The 23,282-nt window shown below is 41.7% G+C and overlaps 1 protein-coding gene and 1 long non-coding RNA gene across 3 annotated transcripts; one reads left to right on the top strand and one right to left on the bottom strand.

Moving 5' to 3' along the window:
• The first annotated feature begins 214 nt into the window (after positions 1-214).
• MCUR1 (mitochondrial calcium uniporter regulator 1) lies at positions 215-22,530 on the top strand. Of its 2 annotated transcripts, none has more exons than XM_024983732.2 (9): positions 215-736; positions 7,284-7,403; positions 10,511-10,614; positions 11,163-11,264; positions 12,238-12,279; positions 13,078-13,149; positions 15,706-15,759; positions 17,876-17,990; positions 20,956-22,530. In XM_024983732.2, exons 1-9 carry the CDS (start codon positions 298-300, stop codon positions 21,060-21,062), a joined length of 1,155 nt encoding a protein of 384 aa, XP_024839500.1. In that variant the 5' UTR covers positions 215-297; the 3' UTR covers positions 21,063-22,530.
• On the bottom strand, positions 21,641-23,038 carry LOC132343652 (uncharacterized). Its single transcript, XR_009492587.1, has 2 exons — positions 22,943-23,038; positions 21,641-22,858 (listed from the first exon to the last, which is right to left on the bottom strand). It is a non-coding gene; the product is annotated as an uncharacterized lncRNA (long non-coding RNA).
• Positions 23,039-23,282: the final 244 nt, after the last annotated feature.

Raw genomic sequence — 23,282 nt, forward strand, 5'->3', positions numbered from 1 at the left:
ACTAAACTAAACTAAAGACTCGCCTCTCTTAGGGTGCTGGCTCCGGTAGACGAGCCCGGCCCCGCCCCCAGCGCGCGCCCGGAGCCCCGCCCCTCGGCCCTGCCCCGCCCCCGGCGCAGGCCTGGAGCCCCGCCTACCCGCACAGCCCCGCCCCCGGCGCGGGCCCCGAGCCTCGCCTGGCGGGCAGGAAAGGGCGGGCTCGGCGCCGCCGCCCGTGCTCGCTTTTGCCGTAGGTGTCGGGCGGGGGCCGCGCGTAACTGGCATGAGCGCGCTCCCGGGCCAGTGACCGCGTCGGGGATGGACTGCGGCTCCATCGCGGCCGAGAGGCCGAAGTGCCCGCCCAGCCGCCGGCGGCTCCTGCCCCTCCTGGCCGCCGGCCGCGTTGGAGGTCCGGGCGGCCGCGGCAACCCCGCGCGCCGCCTCCTGCCCGCGTTACCCGGCGGTCCGGGGGCGCTGCGCCCGGGCGCCCAGGCGGCCCGCGGCGGCGCGGCACGCGCCTCCCCGTTGCTCCTCCTCCTGCTGGTGCCCTGCCCGCGCCGGGCGGCCGCGGCCTCGCGCCGGCCGCCCGCGGACTGGGAGCGCCCGCGCGCCGGCCCCCCGGCCCCTCCGGGCCCCCCGGCCGGGCGCGGCGGCGTGTGGAGAAGCCAGCCGGGCCTGGCCCCGGGCCTCGCGGGTGCGGCGGGCGCGCTCCCCCGGTGCCTCGGCCGGGTGGCCGCCCTGGCGTCCTCCAGGAGAGGTGAGAGCCGGGCCGGGGCGGCGGGAGCTGGGCAGGCCGGCCGAGGTCGCCGGTCTCCTCCCGGGCGGGGGACTGTCCGGTCAGACGTCTGGGCCACGCGCTAACCTGGGCTTCCCCACACGGGAGGGTCCGACCCTTCCGGGAGGCGGGCGCCCGGTGTCCGGCGCAGGTTGTGACTGATGGCTGCGGGAAGGGGGTGCGTACTTCTGCAGATCCCCCGGGTCGGGTGCACACACGGCGTGTAGTAGGCTTGCGATGGGAGGTGCGAAGCTATAGGAGACGAAGGGATTGTTTCACAGTTTAATTTCAGACCCTCTTTTGGTTCGTTGCTCTGCCTGGCATTTTTCTAAGTACTCAGGGTGTATCGGTCAGCAAACTCTTTTCCTTCTTGGAGCTTAATTCTAGCAAAGGAGATTATATATATATAATATAATAACATGTTATAATATATAAATATATATATTATATACAACTATATATGTGTATATAATAACATCTGATCAATGGTGTCGGAAAAAATAGAGGGGGTAAATGTTGGGAAGTGGAGTGGTCCTCCAGTTATTCATTTAAATGGAGTCCTCGTAATAAGCTTCATTGAGAAGTTGGCATTTGATTAAATTCTTTGAGAACGTGAGATCAATCACTCCCTTGTATGAGATGAGGAAAGTCCAAGCAGACTCAGTGTACTAGATTGAAAACTGTTGATTAAAAAAAAAATCATTTGGGGTAATCGTTATTTATTAGCAAAAGTCTAACTTTGGGGAATCTATACATATACATCAGTGGCTCTCCCTAACCACACTGATGGCTATTTAAAAAATGTTTTCCTCAACAGAAATGCTCGGTAAATGTTGGTTGCTTCTGAAATTTAAGAATATCTTTGGCTGGGCAAGAAACTGGTTAGTTTCTTGCAAAGCGTGAGGAGAGTTGTGTAGGAGACTGGGAAGTGAGTGGTCAGCTGGCAGTGCGCTGCAGTAATTGTGAGTCTTTATTTCTGTCCTTTGCCTTTTGTTCCTCTTTTTTTGACAAGCTAGTAACTAGTAATTTCTTTTCCTCTCATGATCCCATCAGCTAATGAGAATTTTGTTTCTTGGTCTTCAGCCTAGTGGTCTGTTTGGTGTCCAGAATTCTCTGTAGAGCTACTCAGACCTAAGGATGATTTATGAATAGGAACTTTGTGCTGAGTTTCTTCCTCTGTCCAGGGCTAACTTTGGGCTTCTTTTGTGTATGCTTTTGATGTGCTGCTGCTGCTGCTGCTGCTGCTAAGTCGCTTCAGTCATGTCCGACTCTGTGCGACCCCATAGACAGCAGCCCATCAGGCTCCCCGGTCCCTGGGATTCTCCAGGCAAGAACACTGGAGTGGGTTGCCATTTCCTTCTCCAATGCATGTGAAGTCACTCAGAACGTCCCCAAAGGAGAATTACATATCATAGCTCAGTTTCCTTGTTTCCTGGTGATTAATTCTGGGAATTCATAGTTCTTGGACCTCAATTTGTTATCACAATAAAGAAAGAAAAGTGGACCAGAGCTGCTTCTGGTGTCCCTAGGCCCTGCCCTGTGATGGAGGCAAGATGGACTTCACCTTCCATCAGCCAGGGTTGGAGGGTCAAGCGACACATGACTAGGCCGTCTCCATTTTTCAGCCGATAATATTTATTTAAAATAAGCTTGCAGTATTGTTTTAAATTACATGAATGATTGTTGTTATTAGAAGAAAGGAATTTTGTACTAGAATAATCGCATCAAGCCAGTTCTGGATACAAATATATTTAAGCTCTCTAACCCATGGAACAGTCCAGCACGGTTCTGAAATGGGTGGGGTGGCCTGTAAAGAGCCCTGTAAGAGGTGCATTCATTCATTCACCTGCCATCCAGCTAGGGCTGTTCTGTGTCGGGTTCTCTTCTCATAAAGGCCAGTTTTTGCCCAGAGCTGGAGATAAAGGATGAAGAAAGAGGTGCCAGATTTAAGTGACCTCACTTATGTGAAAAGGGAAAACCGTAGGTGAAGAGGAGAAATTAGTTCATCTCAAACTTTCTTTGTAGACGGTTTATAGATCTGGATCTAAGAATTCATACAGTTGCATATTTTGTTAAGTTATTTCTGGCCTGCAATGTACCAGGACCTCTGCTAAATGCTAGTGATACAAAAATAACTGACTGAACACTCTTGGGGAGTTTGGAATGATACACAGACATGGAAATAAATGTAGTAAGTGCTATGATGGGGTTGTCTGTCCTGGGCTGAGAACACAGATAAGGAAGGAATACAGGCTGCTCCCTTACCTGGGAGGAGTTAGCAGAGAGAACCTTACAGGGTAGCATAATGCCCTGCCCAGAGCGTAATGGGTGCTTAGCACACTGTTAGATCAGATGAAGAGGGGTAAAAGAGATGCTTAAAATTTACCAGTTGAGAAAGGGGAGCAAGCCAAGCTTAAGGATGGAGTACAGAGTCTGACAGTGCGGGAAACAGAATAGCTTAGGTGGCCAGAACGAAAGCTAAAGGGGTGAGTGGGCTAAATTGGGATGAGCTTTGTGTGCCTTGTCAAGGGCCTTATGCTGTAGGCGAGTGCTTCTTTGAATCTAAGCAACTCTCAAGTTTTTCTGTTTTGTTTTTACTGTTTGCCACACACATACATACAGTAGTTGCTGCATTTGATGTTTTGTTGGTCTGCAAACGGTGCTTGGTACAAAGTGATTATTGGTTTTCTAGTCCTTATCTTGGTAGAGACTGTGACTGCAGCCACCCCACTCTTTCCAGTAACTTGGGAATCACTGCTGTCGTCTTACAGAAAAGCATCAGATCTGTAGGGTTCTGTCCATGTCACATTTTTGCTTACTTGGAATTTCCTTTGAATGTTTAGGGGATGAGAATAAGAGTTGATCAGCTGAAGGATGTTTAGGAGAGCTCCTGAGAAAACCTTTGAACTCTGAATTAATAGATGACTATTCTGTCTTCTCTCACTCTTCTACACCTGGCATCTTAGACAAGTAAGAACAAAAATGTAGGTTTTTATATTCAGTTCTGTGCAGTCGCTCAGTCGTGTCTGACTCTTTGTGACCTCATGGACTGCAGCATACCAGGCCTCCCTGTCCATCACCAACTGGTGGAGCTTACTCAAACTCGTGTCCATCGAGTCGGTGATGCCATCCAACCATCTCATCCTCTGTCGTCCCCTTCTCCTCCCGCCTTCAGTCATTCCCAGCATCAGGGTCTTGTCCAGTGAGTCAGTTCTTCGCATCAGGTGGCCAAAGTATTGGAGTTTCAGCTTCAGCATCAGTCCTTCCCGTGAATATTCAGGACTGATTTCCTTTAGGATGGACTGGTTTTTATATAGCTATGTTTATTACATTTAATTGAAAGATTTTTATTTTATATTGTCCATCTCTCTTTTTCTTTTGCTGTCAGTTTTAGTATGCTTGTAAGAATAAGAAACTATAATGTTTAAATGGCCTTTCTTGATAAAAATTACAAGTTCATTTTGCAGTTGTTCCCTGTCTTTTTAAAACTACTTTTATGGTTTGTGGAATACAAAACCCAGGAAACCATTACTATGCTGCCTCTTTCAAATGAGCACCGGGAGGGACTTCCTGGGCTGTTCAGTGCTTAGGACTCCACCCTTCATGTAGAGCGGCTGCAGGTTCAATCCCTGGTCAGGAACTAGGATCCCACATATCATGAGGAGCAGCCAAAAAAATTTTAAAAATCAAATGAGCATCTTGAAACAAATTTGCAAAACAGGTTGGATCTGTGGTTAAACACACAGAAATTCGTACAACAGGTAATATATGAATTGTTAGAACATGTCTCCCCAAAGGTGAAAGTGAAAGTGAAGTCGCTCAGTCGTGTCCGACTCTTTGCAACCCCATGGACTGTAGCCTACCAGGCTCCTCTGTCCATGGGATTTTCCAGGCAATAGTACTGGAGTGGATTGCCATTTCCTTCTCCAGGGGATCTTCCCAACCCAGGGATCGAACCCGGGTCTCCCGCACTGTAGACAGACGCTTTACCGTCTGAACCACCAGGGAAGTCCCTCCCCAAAGGTAGACTTTTGCAAAGTCAAGGAAAGAAAACTACAGACAAATATCTGTTATGAAAATACTAGCAAACCAGATCCAGCGATATGTGAGAGGGAGTCAACACCAGGACCATGTGGGCTTCCGCCTCAGGAACAGCAGCTTCACTTATGAAAAAATCAATGTGTGTAGCACACCACACTCACCGTGCAAAGGAGGGAAACCACACGATCATGGGAAAAAACGAAGAACTTGATGAAATTCCGTAATCCATTCATGACAAATCTGAATCAGGAGGAACCTGCCTCATCTGATTAAGGACATCTGAAACATCCATAGTGAACTTTGTACTTAATGGTGAAAGACAAGATTATTCTCCCCCCAAGGTCAGGGACAAGGATGTCTGCTCTCGCTATTCAGTTGAACACTGTGCCACAAGTTCTAGCCAGTACAGTTAGGCAAGAAAATGAAAAGGCATCCAGATTGTGAAAGAAGAAGTAAGTTATCACTATTCACAGATGACATGACCTTGTACATGAAAAACTCTAAGAAATTCATTAAAATACTTTCACAGCTAATACACAAATTTAGCAAGATTGCAGGATACAAGATCAACATACAAACTGTACAAAAACAAAACTCAGTTGTATTTTTATATACTAGCAATAAACAGTCTGAAAAATCTAAAGAACAATTCCAGTAACAGTAGCATCAAAAAGAACAAAATCCTTAAATTTAACAACAACAAAAAAAGCACTAAAGTTATATTCTGAAATCTATATATAACATTATTAAAGGAATTAAAGACCTAAATAAATAGACATTCCATGTTCATGGTTGGAAGACTTTAATATTTTTAAGATGGCACTGCTTCCCCAAATTGACCTACAGATTTAATGCAATCTCTATCACAGTTCTAAGTAGCTTCTTTGCAGAAATTGATACTATATAATCCTAAAATTTGTATGGAAATGCAATGGACTCAAAATAGCCGAGACCATCCTGTAAAAGAACAAAAAGAACTCACTTCCTGGTGTCAAAACTTATTACAGAGCTGCAAGTAATCAAGAAAATGGGGCACTAGCAGATGGACAGACATATAGATCGATGGAAGAGACTGGAGAATCCACAGATAAACCCACCCACTTAAAATGGGTTGAATGTTTGATGAGAGTCACAAGACAATTTAAGGGAGAAAATAGTGCTGAGAGAACTGGATAACCACATGTCAAAGGATGAAGTTGAACCCCCATCTCACACCATATACAAAAACGCTCAGATGGGTTAAAGACCTACATGTGAACATTAAAACTGCAAAACCCTTAGAAGACAGATGTAAATCGCTGTGCTCACATCTGCCAGTGGCTTCTTAGTTGTGACACCAAAAGCAAAAGGACCAAAAGGAAAAGATAAATTGGACTTATCTTAAGATGTATTTAAGAAAAAAAACTCTCGGTAATAAAAAGATAGCCCAGTTTTTAAAAATGGGCAAAGGGTCTGAAAGTATATTTCTCCAAAGATGTACAGATGGCCAGTAAACACATGAAAAGATATTCAGCATCATTAACTGTCAGGGAAATGCAAATCAAAACTACAGAGAGATACCACTTGACACCCAGTAGGATAATTATAATAAAAAAAAAAGACAGATAATAACAGTGTTGAGGATGTGGAGAAATTAGAACCTTCATACAGTTAGTCCTTTAACTGGTGACTGCATTAAAAAAAAAAAACGTATATCTGTACAATGAAATATTATTTGGCAATAAAAGGAAATAAGATACTGACATAGAACACGGTGGGGTGAACCTCGAAAATACCACTCTGTGGGAAAGAACCAGTCACAAGATATCATATACCTAATGCTGGCGAAGTCACTTCAGTCGTGTCCAACTCTGTGCGACCCCAGAGACGGCAGCCCACCAGGCTCTGCCATCCCTGGGATTCTCCAGGCAAGAACACTGGAGTGGGCTGCCATTTCCTTCTCCAATGCATGAAAGTGAAAAGTGAAAGGGAAGTCGCTCAGTCGTGTCCGACTCCCAGAAACCCCATGGACTGCAGCCCTCCAGATTCCTCCATCCATGGGATTTTCCAGGCAAAAGTACTGGATGGGGGTGCCATTGCCTTCTCCGTCATATACCTAATGATTCTATTCAAATGAAATGTCCAGAGTAGGCAAATTCATAGAGATGGAAAATAGATTAAGGGATTGTCGAGGTTGGGGGGCACAGAGTAGGGAAATGAGAGAGGGTAGCTAGAGGGTCTAGGATTTCTTTGGGATTGATGAAAGTATTCTAAAGTTAGTTGTGGGTCAGCTGCACAGCTCTGTAAATATACTGAAAACAACTGAAGTATGCATTGCAAATGGGTGGGTCATATGCATGTGAGGTGTGTCTCAATAAAGCTGTTGTTAATTTAAAAAAAGGCCTTTGAGGTATGCCTTGTTGTTGTGGTTTTTTTTTTTCCTGATGCTGAGTTGCTTTTTTTTTACCATCAGGTCCTGTTATGAACCATAGTGTCCTTTCCTTTCTAGAGCTTAGCCTCAGTGCTGGGAACCTGCAGCTGGACAGCAGAAGGAGAGAGTTCACCTCTTCTGGGAACAGGAAGCTCTACTTTGACACCCATGCCTTAGTGTGTGTGCTCGAGGAGAATGGTAATCCTCTGCCAGTCGCCACTCGGTGCCATCGAGATACCCTGTACCTCACGGCTTCCTGATGGTCTTACCTAGTTTCCCGTATTTCCCTTTGACTTTGAAGTCCACAGGTCGCCTTTTGATCAGTCTCCATTTTTTTAAGTCCTTGTTTTTTCTCTGTTTAAGGGCATTTTTGCTTCATCAGCACAATTGAGACTTTTCTCCTACATTTTCCCTTTGTCCAAGTGAAGTGTGTGTGTATAACATCACTCTGGAAGTATAGTGTTACAGGTTAAAAATTAGACACAAGCCAGCAAAACTCAGGAATGGCTCCTAGGACAGCTGTCTAAGGTCAGAAGGGACAGTTTTTTCCTGTGCATCTCGTGTGCTCTAAAATTTTTCGTGAAATTAAAATGTTGCGGAGCAGCAGTTATTGATCATTTTAGCTTACTGTGGTTTTAAAAAAATATTCAGACTTGACATTTTCTTTTACTGCTGTTGAACCAACTGATGTAAAAGATTACTCCTATATGTATGGCAGTTATTCAAAGTACACTTAATATGTAGGTAGCAGTCTCATATTTAATCTTGTCTAGACAAATGCACAGTGTAAGTTTAATACATATTATATTGATAATTCTTTAAACCATAGACACATATCCTCTCACAATCAGAATCTCAGATACCATAGCTTATGCCTTTGAAATAAACCAGTCTGTGCTATAGTACAGTCATCCATCCGGTTATGCGTGTTCATATCTGAAAAGCTGCCCTGTGTTGATGTGCTTTGTCTGCCCAGAACACGGTGATGGGGTGGGTCCTTCTGTGCGTACGTGGGTTAGTTAGCAGCTCTGGGTTCAGGCTCTGCAAGCTTCCAGCTGCGTGGCCTCACAGTCTTTCTCCCCTCTCAGTTCCCAGAGAATTCCAGAGAGCCCTTGTGAGTGTTAAGTAATGTCCTGAATGCACGTTGGGAAAACTGTCACATGCTCTGTGATAATTTTTACAGTTTTTTCTTCTCAAACTTGAAACAGTCAGCCTTTTCCACCACCACGTCTTTCTGCTCAGAATTTTAAAAAGAAAAGTAGAATAAGAGGGGCATCTAAAATTATCTTGAAAAGCAGAAGTCTTTCCACTTTTCTTTTTCTTTCCTTTTTTCTTTTTTCATGGACCTTTTGTATTCGAAGTAACCAATTGTAAAAAAGACATTCCAGAGATACTAGGAGTGTCTCTACATGGACTGGATGTCTGATGATGCTAAGAGAACGTCATTCATTTTGCTAAGCGTGACTGTGGCCAGGTAGCAGCAGTGGTCCCAAAGCCTTTCTCCCATGAAAGGTGGGGTTTGTTTCTCCTCCTGCCTTTCAGAATCCATGTACTTATTTTTGACAAAGTAAAAATAATAGATGTTGAATGTTTCAACATATGTACTTCCTACTTTTCTTGATTTGAAACCCTGGCCCGTGAGTATTTGCCTATTTCAAAACCAGTGATGTAAGGACCCCACTGGGTGTAGCATGTGAAAGTGCTTACCTGGATGGTGGCTGGGTTAGGGTAAGACCAGGAAGGACCCCTTGGGGAATGCTCTGTCCTTTATCCTTTTTTTCCTCCCCTGGAGTTATGTCTCCTGATTCACAGAATGTCCTCTGTCCATAATCTCACTGGCCCTGATTTTGTCCCACCTCTCTTTCCTATTAAAACAAAGAATTCATTTGCATCTGGGTATCCCAGAAGTTTTCAGGCTTAACTTCTCCCTATTCTTATCCTTTCTCCTCCTGTAGGTGGTTCTAAATTATAAGGCTGTAAAGTTTATCTCTTTTCTTATCAGTGTAAGTCCACTTTGGTTTCTCTTTTTCTTTTCTTTATAATTCCCAAGCCTAATTATGTTTAATTATGAACTCTTATTAATAAATTTTAAAAATTGCAAAAGACTTGTTGACTTTTTTAAAATTAGGAAAACAGAAAAGAACCAAGAAAAACTACTGTGAATCCCAGTGCCAGAGCTAAACTGTTAACATTTGAGTGATGTTTTTTGCTAGCTGTTCATGACCCACACATTGAAACTAAAAGGATTTTGAATAAAGTGAAAAGAATAGGTTTTTGGAGGTCTTTTTGTCTTCTTTGAATTTGTTTCTTTGTTCTTTTTCAGTATAGTCCCATGCTTAATCTCATCCAGATTGAATCAGGTATAACTTTATCCAGACAAATATGCCATGAACTAATTATAAGTATCAGTACATTCTTCTGAAGTTCTTATAAATGAAAGTATTTAACAAAGAATTATATACCAGGTACTTATTCATCTTAAGTATTTAAAATTAAGCATTTTAATTAGAATTTTAAATGTGAAATATATTAGTACCTATAGTTATTAAAAATAGTAGCACTGCTAAGTTGAGTCTTTATGTAATTCAGTTCAGCGTCATTTATTGAATATAAAAGAATATATTCTTTCCAATTTGGGCTTTCCTCACTAGTGATTGAGGAAGATTGTGGAGGGAAAAATGTAAGAACTGATTTTGTCTTTTAACATTAAATAAATTAACAGCTGAATTATTATTATATAGCCATTGACTTGACCGATTTGTGCTGGAAATAAACAAACTTTCTCTACTTAATGTAATTATTTTTTACTAATATATACACTTTAAAATTAAGGAAGTCATATCCATTGTAGAAATAAGACAACACAGAAGAAAATAACAGCTACCTAGACTCTCTCATAAATTACGAAAGCAATAACTTGTATAATATCTGTATTTTTGAGTCTTGCATCTTTTCACTTGACCTTGCAGAGCAGTTATCTCCTGTCATTAGACATTCTCTGAAAACATGGTTTTTGACCCCTAGAAGGGACATCAGAGCTCAGTCAGCCCCACCCCTCATTGTACGTAAGGAAACAGTCGTGTAAATGCTCATGTGTCCCAGCTTGTCCTGAGTGACAGACACACCACAGCCTGTGACTAGACTCCACCCTCTTGCCATGCTAAACTTTCCAGCTGCTTCTGAATTCAGACATTCACCTGCAGGTGTAACTTTGCATTTTCTCCCTTTCAATGAAGGATGTTTTTCTTTTTTTAAATTCTGACAATTACGGTCTCCTGAGTAATTGTCTTTGTGTGTTTGCCTAGGGTTTACTACTCAACAAGCAGAAGTCGTCGTATCTGCCTTGATCAAGATCATGGAGGCCAACATGGATATCATCTACAAAGATATGGTCACCAAGATGCAGCAGGTAGCTTGCTGGGCTCTGGAGCAGATTGAGCTAGTGAGCCACCAGGGAAGTCCCAGCATGTAGCAATTTTAGTATAGACGAGAGGCAAATGGCTAGAGTGGCATAAAATATATTTATTCAGAGCTATTTTTTCAACTTCTATAGAACCATTAAGTTTGAAAACTAACTCTTCTAGTCATCTATGCAGTGGACATGAGTTTGAGCAAACTCCAGGAGATGGGAAGCCTGGCACGCTGCAGTCCATGGGGTCACAGAGAATCAGACACAACTGAGCGACTGAACAACAAAATGCTTTAATAAATGGAGATGTGGCCCGAATTGTAGCTGGCGGTCCTCTGACTGCCACTCTGTTAACTGTGATTCATCTGGTGCTGATACTGGCCTGGAGTTCTTCCTCTTTTCTCGTTTCGAGACGGAGGAATACCTTACTGAACCTCTTTCTATGTGCCCACGTCCTGGTTTCTCATTAAGATGATCCCAAGTTGGGATGGTAGGAGGTGGACTTCCTAGGCCAGACAAGGTTATATGTTTAGTTTTTCTTTTCCCAGGAGATCACTCTTCAGCAAATAATGTCTCAGATCGCCAACGTGAAAAAAGATATGATTATTTTGGAGAAGAGTGAATTTTCAGCCCTCAGATCAGAAAATGAGGTAAAACCAAAGAGCCACTCATATTTCTCAAGTGCTTTTCTATTAGGATATGGAGATATAATGTGAATACACAAAAGTGTACAAAGAAGTGTACACAGTGAATTTTCAGTATGGACTGTCAGTCAGATGAAGAAGCGGTCCTTGACTGGCACCCCAAGACCTGCTGTCATCCCCTTCTGGTCACTCCTCCCACAGCAAAAATCACCATCCCAGCTTACATGGCCATTAACTGGTTTTGACTTTATCAATGGAATCACAAATGTGTCTTGCAGCAATAGATAACTCTCTTTCATCGTTCATAGTATGATTGGAACACACCACATTATTCTACTGTGATGCATATTAGAGTTGTTTCCAGTTTGGGGTTATTATGAATAAGTGGTGCTGTAAAATATCTCTTCATGTCTTACTTAAAGTGTGGGCGTATGAGATCAGTGTTGAAATAGGTACTGTCTCCACATCTTCCTTTTGTTTTTAGTTGTATTTAGAGTCCCATGAAGGAAGTTCATTGATCACCTGTTAGTTTTGATCTTATAAGAACCCACCTAGCAAACGATTCCTTCTTTTGCTAGAAAAAAAGATAAAAGTTTGAAACTGTCTTGAAGTCATTTATTTGAGGGCAGAATTAGTTAAAAGGAAACTTGAAAGAGGTACTAAAGCATCGCTGGAGGGAGGTGAAACTATTGAAGACAGTTGCGTTACTGATTGTATGTGGCCTTCAACATGAATTGAAAGCCCTCAGGACACGCCATGACTGTAGTGCCATCCTGGCATGGCCAGTGATCATTTCTGCCTCTGAGGCTGTTCAGTTATGGTTGTGTGCTAAATGTAGCTAAATTCATGTTGACTTGAGGAAAGAACTTGAAGAACTTGCTCATAAACGCAGGTTGTAATATTTATTACCAAGTTTTAGGTTTTTCTTCTAACCTTCCAAACATACCCTTGACTGACTTCTTTTTTAATGTTTTTTTAGAAAATAAAACTTGAACTCCATCGGTTAAAACAACAAGTAATGGTAAGATCCTCATTCCTGTTTGCTTGCTCATTTATAATTACATAAGTTCAGTAATAAATATAGTGTCCAAAATATTTATGTGTTCTTAAAAACTTGCTTCTGTGTTAAATATTTGTGTGATATGTCTCAAAAGTACATATTGGAAGATTTAACTGAGAACATAGCCAAAGAATAAGTTAACTGATGTCTGTAACCAAATCCATTAAGAAAATTGTGATCCAGAAGGAATGAAGTCATTTTTAAATAAAATTTTTCTTAAACAGCCACATGGAATCCTTACATTCTCTTAGGAGAGACTGTCTTTAAAAGAATTACATGTGATTTTAAAATGCTGACTAATGCCAGCTACTTGATTTTTTTGAGTGGAAAGGACATTGGTGTTAAATAAGAAAAAGGTTTTGATGAGTGTCAGAAAGCTTTATTTGAACCAGAATCTAATATTTGACTTGAGTCCATCTCTGCTTTCCAAAGTTGTCCAGAGAACAGCTTGATTCATAAATTCCACAAGGCGATTGTATTGGGAATCTTGATGTTAAAAGCAACAGTAACCCACTGTGATCTGACTTCAACATAAAAGGGGATTATCTGTATAAATAACCAGGAAGTCCCCGCAGACATGGCTTAACCAGTCTCTTGACCTGCCTCGTTTCTAGCTCCATCACTCTGCACACCCCCGGCCCCTACCCTCGACCCCTCCGGTGGAGCAGTGGAGACAGTGGACCCAGGCTCGTGTCCACACAGGCTTTGGGTCTCTTACTTTGGATTTCTTTCTGTCTTTGATGTTTGCCCTCCCACTAGGATGAAGTGATCAAAGTCCGAACAGATACCAAATTGGACTTCAATCTAGAAAAGAGCAGAGTGAAAGAACTGGTATGTTTCTTTATTTAAAAATAGAACATGAATTAATTTCTTTGCAAGATGGAACATTTGGTCAAGTCTAAGGTTATTTACAGTTCATAAGTACTGTTAAATATTTACCTACATATGATTGTTACACATGGTGTTTCTTTATTTCAACTATATTTTGGATTAGGACTTTAAAAAGTAACATTAAAATTAAAATCTTGGTCAAGTCAGTTTGAATCTTGTTTGTTTCAGAGATACTAAACTATTTGTCACTTAGACATGAATAAATTGTTTTATTTTGATCTCTTTGATATTAACTTAAATCTCTACTGGTCCTGATTTTGCAGAAGTTAAGTTGATTATCTGACTTGAATCATATTAAATTATAAATATTAAATAATGTTAAATTCTACATTAAAAATTGAGGGTTTGAAAACTATTTTCATGTAGTTTTTTTAATAGAGAAATCTTAATGAGTTTTTTTGCATTGTTTTGAAATGCAAATTCTAAATGATTCTTTAAGTCATGCTAAATTGAAATTTTCAGTTAGGAAAAATAACTGAAAAGTAAAACTTTCATTACCAAAAAGATACCACAAATTATGGGTTGTATATAAGCAGAAGGGATATATATATATATTATATGACATATATTTGTTGTTTACTTGCTAAGTCATGTTTGACTATCTTGCAACCCCATGGACTGTAGCCCACCAGGCTCCTCTGTCCATGGGATTTCCCAGGCAAGTGGGTTGCCATTTTCTTCTCTAGGGGATCTTCCCAACACAGGGATCAAACCTGTGTCTCCTGCATTGGCTGGCAGGTTCTTTACCACTGAGCTACCAGGGAAGCCCCCATATGATATACTAAATAATTATTATGCCAGTGTTACCTGCCTTTCTAGTTTTGAAACACTTTTAACCATGAAGAGGAAATCACTTAGTATTGCTGAAATATATAATGATCACTAGCATATGACTTAAAGTCCTTTGGTTACCTTTGCCCTTAAGGGTTATATATAGGCTTAGCAGGAATTCCGAATCCACTTGATGTAGGAAGATGCCTCTAGCAACAAAGTCAGGAAGAACTAGATCTCAGAGATTGGGAGATAGGGGCTGTGAGCATGGATTAAAGTCAGTGAATTTGTGTGACTTATTAACCTAGGTGAGAAGTCCTTTTTGGAAATCCTAAATTCAGATTACTCTGAAGTGCAGGACAGCAGTATACTAGTCTGCAACTAGCATGAGTTTAACATGCACTGAGGAAGATGAGCTATCCAACCTTCTCATTCTTTTGTTTAATACACTTAGAATACTGTTCTAGCAGCATTGACTGTGGTGATATTTACAGCCAGTTTCAAATGAAGTGTAGCCTATAGACTGCTTTGGGGTAGAGGGAGATGGGTCCAGATAGATGCTACTTTTATAATCATGGCAGTGTCGAGATTTAGTCTTTTCTCTTGTGGCTGAGTCAGTATTAGTGAAGGCTGGAATTTTAAGGGATGCAGAAAATCCCGTTCCACCCTGCCCCCTGGTGGTAATCTGGTGCATAGCTCTCTCTGAAACCCTGGAGATGAGCATTCTTTGGTCCTGCAAGTAGTTCTTGGTTTGGGGTTTGGGTTGTTGTTTTTTTAAACTTCTAAGCAATGCTGTTTTTATACTCTATCCCCTGGTAGTCATAGGGGGACATTTATAGCTAGAAAGTTTCTAGAGACTTAAAAAGCATTAATTTCCCCCCATAACAAGTGTTAATTTATTGAGGATTTTTTAAATTCTTCACTTAAGTTACACATTTTTCTTTGCTTAAGCAAATCCTGATGCCTGCCACTAAGGAAATACGCCTGATTTTGTTCTCAGTATTGACAGAATCACACAGTCATTAATAGCAAAAAAGGCAAGATATCATTTAATTCTGAGTAGAACTAGTCAATTCCCTTAATAACATTGGATTGTGACAATGCCCACATGGGTTTGTTTTTTGTTTTTTTTTTTTTCAATTAAAACCAACATGTGATGGTTTAGTGTATTTCTTGAATCTGTGTATTTACATAGTGTTTTATAATCAGAAGGCAGCATCTATGTCACAGAATAATAATCCTTGAAATTATTTTTTTCCCAACTTTATGTCTTTTCTCTTTTGTCTAGGCTTCAAATAGTGCCAATTTTGTTTGTAGTTAAGATGGGATAGCTCCGAAATTGAATTGTTACCCTACTTTTTTCACCCCTCCCAAAGCTGAAAAGCCTGTGACTCAGTATCCATCTAAATTGGTCCCAGGTGATGCTATCATAGTAGTGGGAGGGGCTTAGAGACATCACAGCAAAGACAGGAAAAGAAACCCAACCGAGAGAGAGGTAGGAGATGACAAAGGGGAATCTAGATGTTGAAGCAACGAGTGAATATAAATAAGATTTAAAAAAGATCAAAAGGAGAAAGCAGGTAGGCTGCTTCATCCTAGGGGTGACTGCTCATGGTACATATCTTGGAAGTGCTAAGAGCAGAATATTTAAGGTACCAGGGAAGGAGGAGAGGAATAAATAAAGGACTAAATCAGAATCTAACCTGTGTTACATGTTTGTTTCAGTATTCGTTAAACGAAAGGAAGCTGCTGGAAATAAAAACAGAAATGGTGTCACTGGTAAGAAAAGACTCAGTTCTCACCTTGCAGAACTGAAATTCTGCCCATTAAACGCACTAGCTCCTCCTTCCTCCCGCTGGCTACCGTCATTCTGTTCTCTGCCTCTGAATTTGACCACTCTCGGTCCCTCGTGTAAGTGGGATCATACAGTATTTGTCCTTTCGTAACTGGCTTATCTTCCTTGGCTTTCCGTCCTCAGGGTCCATCCCTGTTGTAGCATATGTCAGACTCCCCTTCCTTCTTAAAGCTAAATAATACTCCCTTATGACATACTACATTTTGATTATTATTACGGTCATTGTGAATAGCGCTCTAATTGTGGACTTGTGGATATCTGTTGGAGTCCCTGTTTTTAATTCTTTTGGGTATACATACCCAGAAGTGGAGTATCATGGGAATTTTTTGGTGCTTAACAAAGTACTTAGTTATTTTAATTGAAGAATAAGTAAGGAATGGAGTTTTGTTTTTTTTACTATATTTTTAAAATTTATGGCATGTGTAACTTCTTTTCCATCCTTATTACCTGGGACCTCTGAAACCTGGAAGAGTCTTCCATGAGACTCATCCTCTGGAATATTTAACTCCTCCACGCATTTATTTCCTTATTCATTACCTGAACTGTTCACCACAGAGGACTACTTACTTGCCCTGGGATTTTTAATGAAGTATTTCCCATGCTTTTACGCATTCACATTAATGAATTGTTACAAACCCTTTATAACATCAACCAAACTCACTACCCTTTGGGTGTTAACTATGTATCTGGTTTAACTATTTATATTTGGGAAAGAACTCATAAAGGCCCTTAGTATAGCCAAGCCTCATAATAAAACACTTGGTATTTGAATTATAAAAAAAGAAAACTTTTTAAAAATGTGAATAGAAATAGTGTCAGCAAGCACTGTTGCTTTTAGATTACCTAAGATTCCATTCATTTTTTTAAAGCCTGTTTTTTTAATATAAATTTATTTAATTGGAGGCTAATTACTTTACAGTATTATATTGGATTTGCCATACATCAACATGAATCAGCCACAGGTGTACACGTGTTCCCCATCCTGAACCCCCCCCCCCCGCCTCCCTCCCCATCCCCTCCCCCTGGGTCGTCCCAGTGCACCAGCCCCAAGCATCCTGTATGCTGCATCAAACCTGGACTGGCGATTCATTTCACATATGATATACATGTTTCCATGCCATTCTCCCAAATCATCCCACCCTCGCCCTCTCCCACAGAGTCCAAAAGACTGTTCTATACATCTGTGTCTCTTTTGCTGTCTCGCATACAGGGTTATTGTTACCATTTTTCTAAATTCTATATATATGCATTAGTATACTGTATTGGTGTTTTTCTTTCTGGCTTACTTCACTCTGTATAATAGGCTCCAGTTTCATCCACCTCATTAGAACTGATTCAAATGTATTCTTTTTAATGGCTGAGTAATACTCCATTGTGTATATGTACCACAGCTTTCTTACCCATTCATCTGCTGATGGACATCTAGGTTGCTTCCATGTCCTGGCTATTACAAACAGTGCTACAATGAACATTGGGGTACACGTGTCTCTTTCAATTCTGGTTTCCTCAGTGTGTATGCCCAGGAGTGCGATTGCTGGGTCATATGGCAGTTCCATTTCCAGTTTTTAAGGAGTCTCCACACTGTTCTCCATAGTGGCTGTACTAGTTTGCATTCCCACCAACAGTGTAAGAGGGTTCCTTAAAGCATGTTTTGTATACCTTTTACAGAGAGGAATTCAGAAGGAGGAGGTATATTCATTGCCATTGAGAACAGACGAGCTTCCTAATCTTAATCTTACTTGTAAAGCTGCCTATAATTTATAAAAGCTTTCTTCTATCAGTAATTGCACTTGATTCTCTAAACAGCCTTTGTGAAGACAGGGCCAATGTTACTTTTTATCTTTGTTTCAAACTGAAGGAAACAGGCCTAGAGATAGCTAAGGCCCTGACTAGCAGAATATAGCATGAAGCTAGAACTCAAGGCTAAAGCCCAGGTCTCCTTAATCTGACCGTGGGTGTACCTTGACTGCACCCTGTCGGGAAGGGACTCAGGGACAAATCCAGTGTGGTTTAATGCTGTGAATCTCTTTGTTTTAAAAGCACGCCCAGCAGGATCGGGCCGTCACACAGACAGACAGAAAGATAGACACCGAGGTTGCTGGCCTAAAAACCATGCTTGAGTCGCACAAGCTTGATAATATTAAATATTTAGCAGGTAAGCCGTCTTACATTTAGATAGTTAAAATGAACTGAAAATAAATAAAATTTTAAAGTTTTTTGGCCGAGCCACACACGATCTTAGTTCCCCGACCAGGGATTAAACCCATGTGCCCTGCGATGGAAGTGCAGAGTCCTGACCACTGGACCACTAGGGAACTCCCAAGATAAATGTATAAATTGAGTCACAGACAGATATTGCATTTCATTGATTCTAGAACATTTTTTTCATGCTTTAACATCTCTGAAATTAGAAGGCATCTTACAGTTTCCAATAGATAAAGTATCATACTATTAATGTCATTTTTTTCTTTCTTTGTGAAGTACCTGACTTTATTTACTACTACTCATGGCATCTTAAATTTGATGAGATGCTATCATCAAACTGTAGTTATTGGTAATTACTTTTAGTGACATTCAAGGTGGAATGTTTTACACATAGTTGAGTCGTGATCTTTCAGTGGGTGACACTTCTTATAAGGAGTTATTTTGCTGTTGAAATTTTTGAGCCAAAAGAGGGGAAAAGATTCACGTACCAAAAAAAAATTACTTAACCATTATTTTAACCAAATTTAACATTCTAGATCCATATTTTGAAGTAGAATAGTATTTAAAAGCAGAATTTTGCTCACAGGGTTAAAGGGTGCGTCCCTCTGTGGTACATGTGCATTTACTTTGCTGCTGCTAAGTCGCTTCAGTCGTGTCCGACTCTGTGACCCCATAGACGGCAGCCCACCAGGCTCCCCCGTCCCTGGGACTCTCCAGGCAAGAACGCTGGAGTGGGTTGCCATTTCCTTCTCCAGTGCATTTACTTTGTGACCACAGAATTCTTGGGCTTCTATACATTTATTGAGACGTTTCCTTGGATATTGAACGCATTTGTCCTTTGGAGATGACGATATTAGATGTGGGGTTTTTTAATAGGAAGGTGTTTCATGGCGTGTGGCACATCAGTGAACAAGCCAGGTTTCTTGGGTTTGGTTTTACTTTCTTGGAGGATAAATGACTGTTGTGTTTTTTTTGTTTTTTTGTTTTTTTTTTTAGTAAAATGATGTTCCTGCAAGTAACATTTAATAGAACTAATACTGTGCACAATTGTTCTTTTTCTTCCAGGATCTGTATTTACGTGCCTAACAGTAGCTCTGGGATTTTATCGCCTGTGGATATAATAAAGTGTCTATTTAAAGAGCATTCTATTGTTCTGCCTTAAGAACACCAGAATCTTGCTGTACTTTTTTTTTCTCATTTCTAATTATAATGCTGATTTTTTAATTTAATGCATATTATTTATTTTATGCAAATGATGGACATATAACCAAGGCAAAGAAGTAAGAAATTTCACAACTGTTTCTTTCATCTCTTCTATTTAGTTAACTTTATAACTGAGTGGTGGACAAAGCAAGGAGGACTCCACTCCCCTGGACCAGTGAACTCAGTCTAACTTGCAGGACATAGCAATAGTAAATATGTGTATAACTCTGCAATTTTAAATCTTCTGTCTCATCAAGGATTTGGGGTCTCCATGTAGAGGCCCAGGAGCTTTACTAAGTGCTGAAGAATCACGGTAACCAAACCAAGAGCATCGAATCTTCTTCACCTGCTGACCCAGACCCTGACATCAGCCAGTCCCTGTGTTAGAGGTTGTGTTTCAAGTCCAGTCAGTTGGTAGCCTCATGCTACACTGTACTTGACACCAGAGAGAGATTTTTTTCCTTTTGGTTTCCATTATCTTCGTTATTATTCTGCTTATTGTTTATGCGCCTTCCAGCTGGAAAATCTTATTGCCTAATGAAGTATTATGATTAGGATGGAGACTGTCCCATCCTCCTGGTGTGTAGACTTCTTCTGCCTTCTTCCCCCTTACTCGGTCCCTCCTCCTCTCCCTCTTGATTTAAGAGCTATCATAATGCTCCAGGGATGACACTGTGTCCCTAGAAAACGTGCTCACTCTCAGCATGGAAGTCAACTTCAGCGTGTGTGATCGTCACCCTAATGGCCTTCTTCAGCTTTGTACACGATACAAGGGAAGCACAAGGCACAATGTCTGTAGCAATACTAAGATAGTTAGCTAGTGTAGGTACTGCTCAGAAATATCTTTAATGAAGATGCCTTTGCCCATTACAAGCTCAGGTCATAGGCTTTGAAAATTAGAGAACTGTCCTGCCAGGTATCAGCCTAATATGGGTTGATTTCTTTGGTTGTTAAAGACATTCTCATAGTGACCTTACCTCTGCATTTAAAACAGATTACTAGATACAGCTGGGAGGGGCTTGGAAATGCACATTCCCGTCTTACTTGAATGACCTGCCCGTAAAGAGAATAAGCATTCAAGAAATGATGACATCAGATGTCTCCTTCCTGTCTTTCTCACACATGCGTGTGCGTATCTATGCATACCTGGTCCCGTGGAAAAACCACATAGAGACTTCTGGATCACACTGGTAGAATAAAGTACCCATCATTACTCTTCATCCACAGTGGTACAATGTTGTCCTCTGTCCTTTGGATGCCATTTCTAAACTTTGTAAGTCATTGCCTTGTTTGAGAATATTTGTGTAACTTAAAGAGTCTGAGCTCCAGATAAGTATGAAAATCAAATGCTTTGGCATTCGTGGTGTCAGTTTCAAAGTGAAAAATAATCTTTTTTCAATTAGATCCAGAGTTCCCTTAACTGCCACAAAAAGTACTTTATCACTATATTCTGTCCCTTTCAGAGAAGGTTCTCCAGAAAATCCTGTTCATTTAACAATTGCCCTAAGTATTAAAGAGTGAAGTAAGTGACCTCCCATTAAGCCCACCTTTGCAACATAACTTTGATTAGGGAGAACCAGAAGGAGCCTGGAGCACACACGCTCCGACAAAACAAAGTCCCAGGAGGAAAAAGCACTGTCCGCAGTTCGGTTTCAAAGCGAATACCAATGCGTTCACAAAGTGACCTTATATTCTGATAAAATATTTTTTAGATAACACTCAGCTGGATGACTTTCTGTCCTCCGCCAGTATTCCATGTGACATTCCTCCTAGTGAGGGCGGGCCTGCACCCCTGTCGCTTGGTCTGGGCCATCACTGACTGCAGTGGAGTCCTCCGAAGTACCAGCCCGCACCTCCCCAGCCTCGGGGAACAACGAACTCTCCTCTTGGTGGCCCGGACTGCCGGTTCAGGACCATGTTCTCTATTTAGTCAGATATATTCTATTTGAAAGCACATGAGCCAGAAATGCAAGTATACCCTTCCCAGCGCTCGCCTGGCCGTCTGTGAGCCTGTAAGTGGCTGGGGCTGGATTCCGTGTGACCGTTCCTGAGCTCAGCTGGCTTAGAGGAAATTCAGCATTAGCACTCAGAAGGGAAAAGATGCCTGACGAAACTCTGTGCGTCTAGCACATGGGGGAATTGGCCATAGTGAGGTCCTGAAGATCACCCTTCCAGGCACAGGTTCCTAACCCTGAATGTCAAGTGGCCTGAGCCCTTATTTCCTGTTCATGCACGAACCGCTCAGAAGGTTCCTCCATACCTTCTCTACACTCCCTGCTTTTTATCTTTTTAAAAGAGCTTAAGCTGCAGCCCGACTCCTCTCCTGTTCCCTTCATAAACAAGCCTGTTTGTGTGTATGGTTCTTTAGAGGAAACGTGAATTCTGACTTCCTTGCTGGTCTCAGCCCTCCACTAAGTACTTTTCCAGCTCGGTAGCTAACAAAACTACATCTGAAGGTCTCGTCTTTTCACTTAAGGATGTCAAGTACCAGTCGAGAAGTCTCTGGTTCAGGAAGAAAGGCTTGACTCAAGCCAGCCATCTTGCTCTGAGCTCTTTGAAAAGCAGACTCCTGAGCCGCAGGGTCTGTGGCCCTTTGCTGCTGTGCAGAGTGACGAGCTCTTCTGTCCCAGGCTCCTCCGCAGCCTCTCCTCCTGCTAACTAGCTGTGTCAGCGTTGGCAGGGACCTCTCTCCCCCCCGATATGCCGTGTTCTGAGAATTTTGGCGTCATTCCTGAACAAATGTCGTATAGACGGCACCATGGAACTCACGTCTCGAAAACTGGCTCTTAACATACGTTCATCACATGTGTTGTGACTTTTCTGACACTGAAGCAAAAACATGTTAATCAGGAGTGATTTATTCTTTATAGAAAATGTTTGAGCCTGTTTAGCCTTTTATCAGGGTTTCATTTGGAAAATACCAACCTTCCTGCAGATTTATAACTTATGTTGTTCTCATTATAACCCAGATCGTTCCTTAACCCTTTCATTACTTAAGCAAATGTTTGGTTACATTGTACTCTATGACAGAGGGGGCCTAATATTCTTATGATCTAAAATAAAATACTAATTTTATGTGATTAGAATACTCTTCTGTTCACATTGAATATGAAAAACTAGAACAACTTCTGCCTACACTCTGTTTATACTGTTTTTTTCCTTCCAGTTGTATATGATAACAATGATGTATTATTTTAAAAATCTAAAACCTAAACATTTGGATTTGCATCCAGGATACATTTGAAAGTGGTTATTTGATTTAAAAAATAAATTTTTATTCAAAAGACTCTTATTAGCATGCTTGTGGTGAAGTGTTTTAACTCTTTGTTTGAAGGAAAATGTGGTTTATATGCAAGTTTCTACAAAAGCTGAAGGTCAAGTTACAAGTGATAGAAATCCAAATCAGATGACCTTGAGCAAAGAGTTTGCTTTTCTTGGCCTACGTGATCAAAATTCAGGAAGAGCAAGACGAAGGTACCATGGGAACTCACCCGCCGGCACCTCACACTTCCACTTCTTACGGGGTGGGTAGTTCTCTCAGACCAGCTTCACGGTGGTGAAGTTGCCAGCACACGCCCTGCGACTGAGCCTGGGAGAGTTCCACTGCGAAAGGGCCTGGAAGAAACCGAAGCAAGCGCTGCAGGAGCAACCAGAGGAGGGGTCCTGAGAGGGTCTCCACGCTCCTTCCCCAGGACCCACCTGTTCGACACAAACACCACCCCTGAAAGGTGGGGCTTTTCTGGGTCACCTGCACAGGCTTAGCTTCTGTGTGACAGATACCTGTTCGAGAGGGAAGCAGAGGAATGGCTTGAGGGAGTGGATAAATGAGTGAGCGCCTGGAAACTAATTTTGGGCCCCTTTCATTTTCTCCAACCAGAAACCTTTTCCTCAAGTTAGGGAGTCACCAAGAACTGACTAGATCCGAGGGGTTGGGGGGGGCATCTGGTTTCTCAAAGCCCCTGAATGACCCACAAATGCAGCCTTCCTGTGAAAACCGTGCCACTGAAGTTCCAGACGTCAGTCTTCTGTCTGCCTTCTC

This window comes from Bos taurus, chromosome 23 (assembly GCF_002263795.3).
Source record: "Bos taurus isolate L1 Dominette 01449 registration number 42190680 breed Hereford chromosome 23, ARS-UCD2.0, whole genome shotgun sequence".
Lineage (NCBI taxonomy): Eukaryota > Metazoa > Chordata > Mammalia > Artiodactyla > Bovidae > Bos > Bos taurus.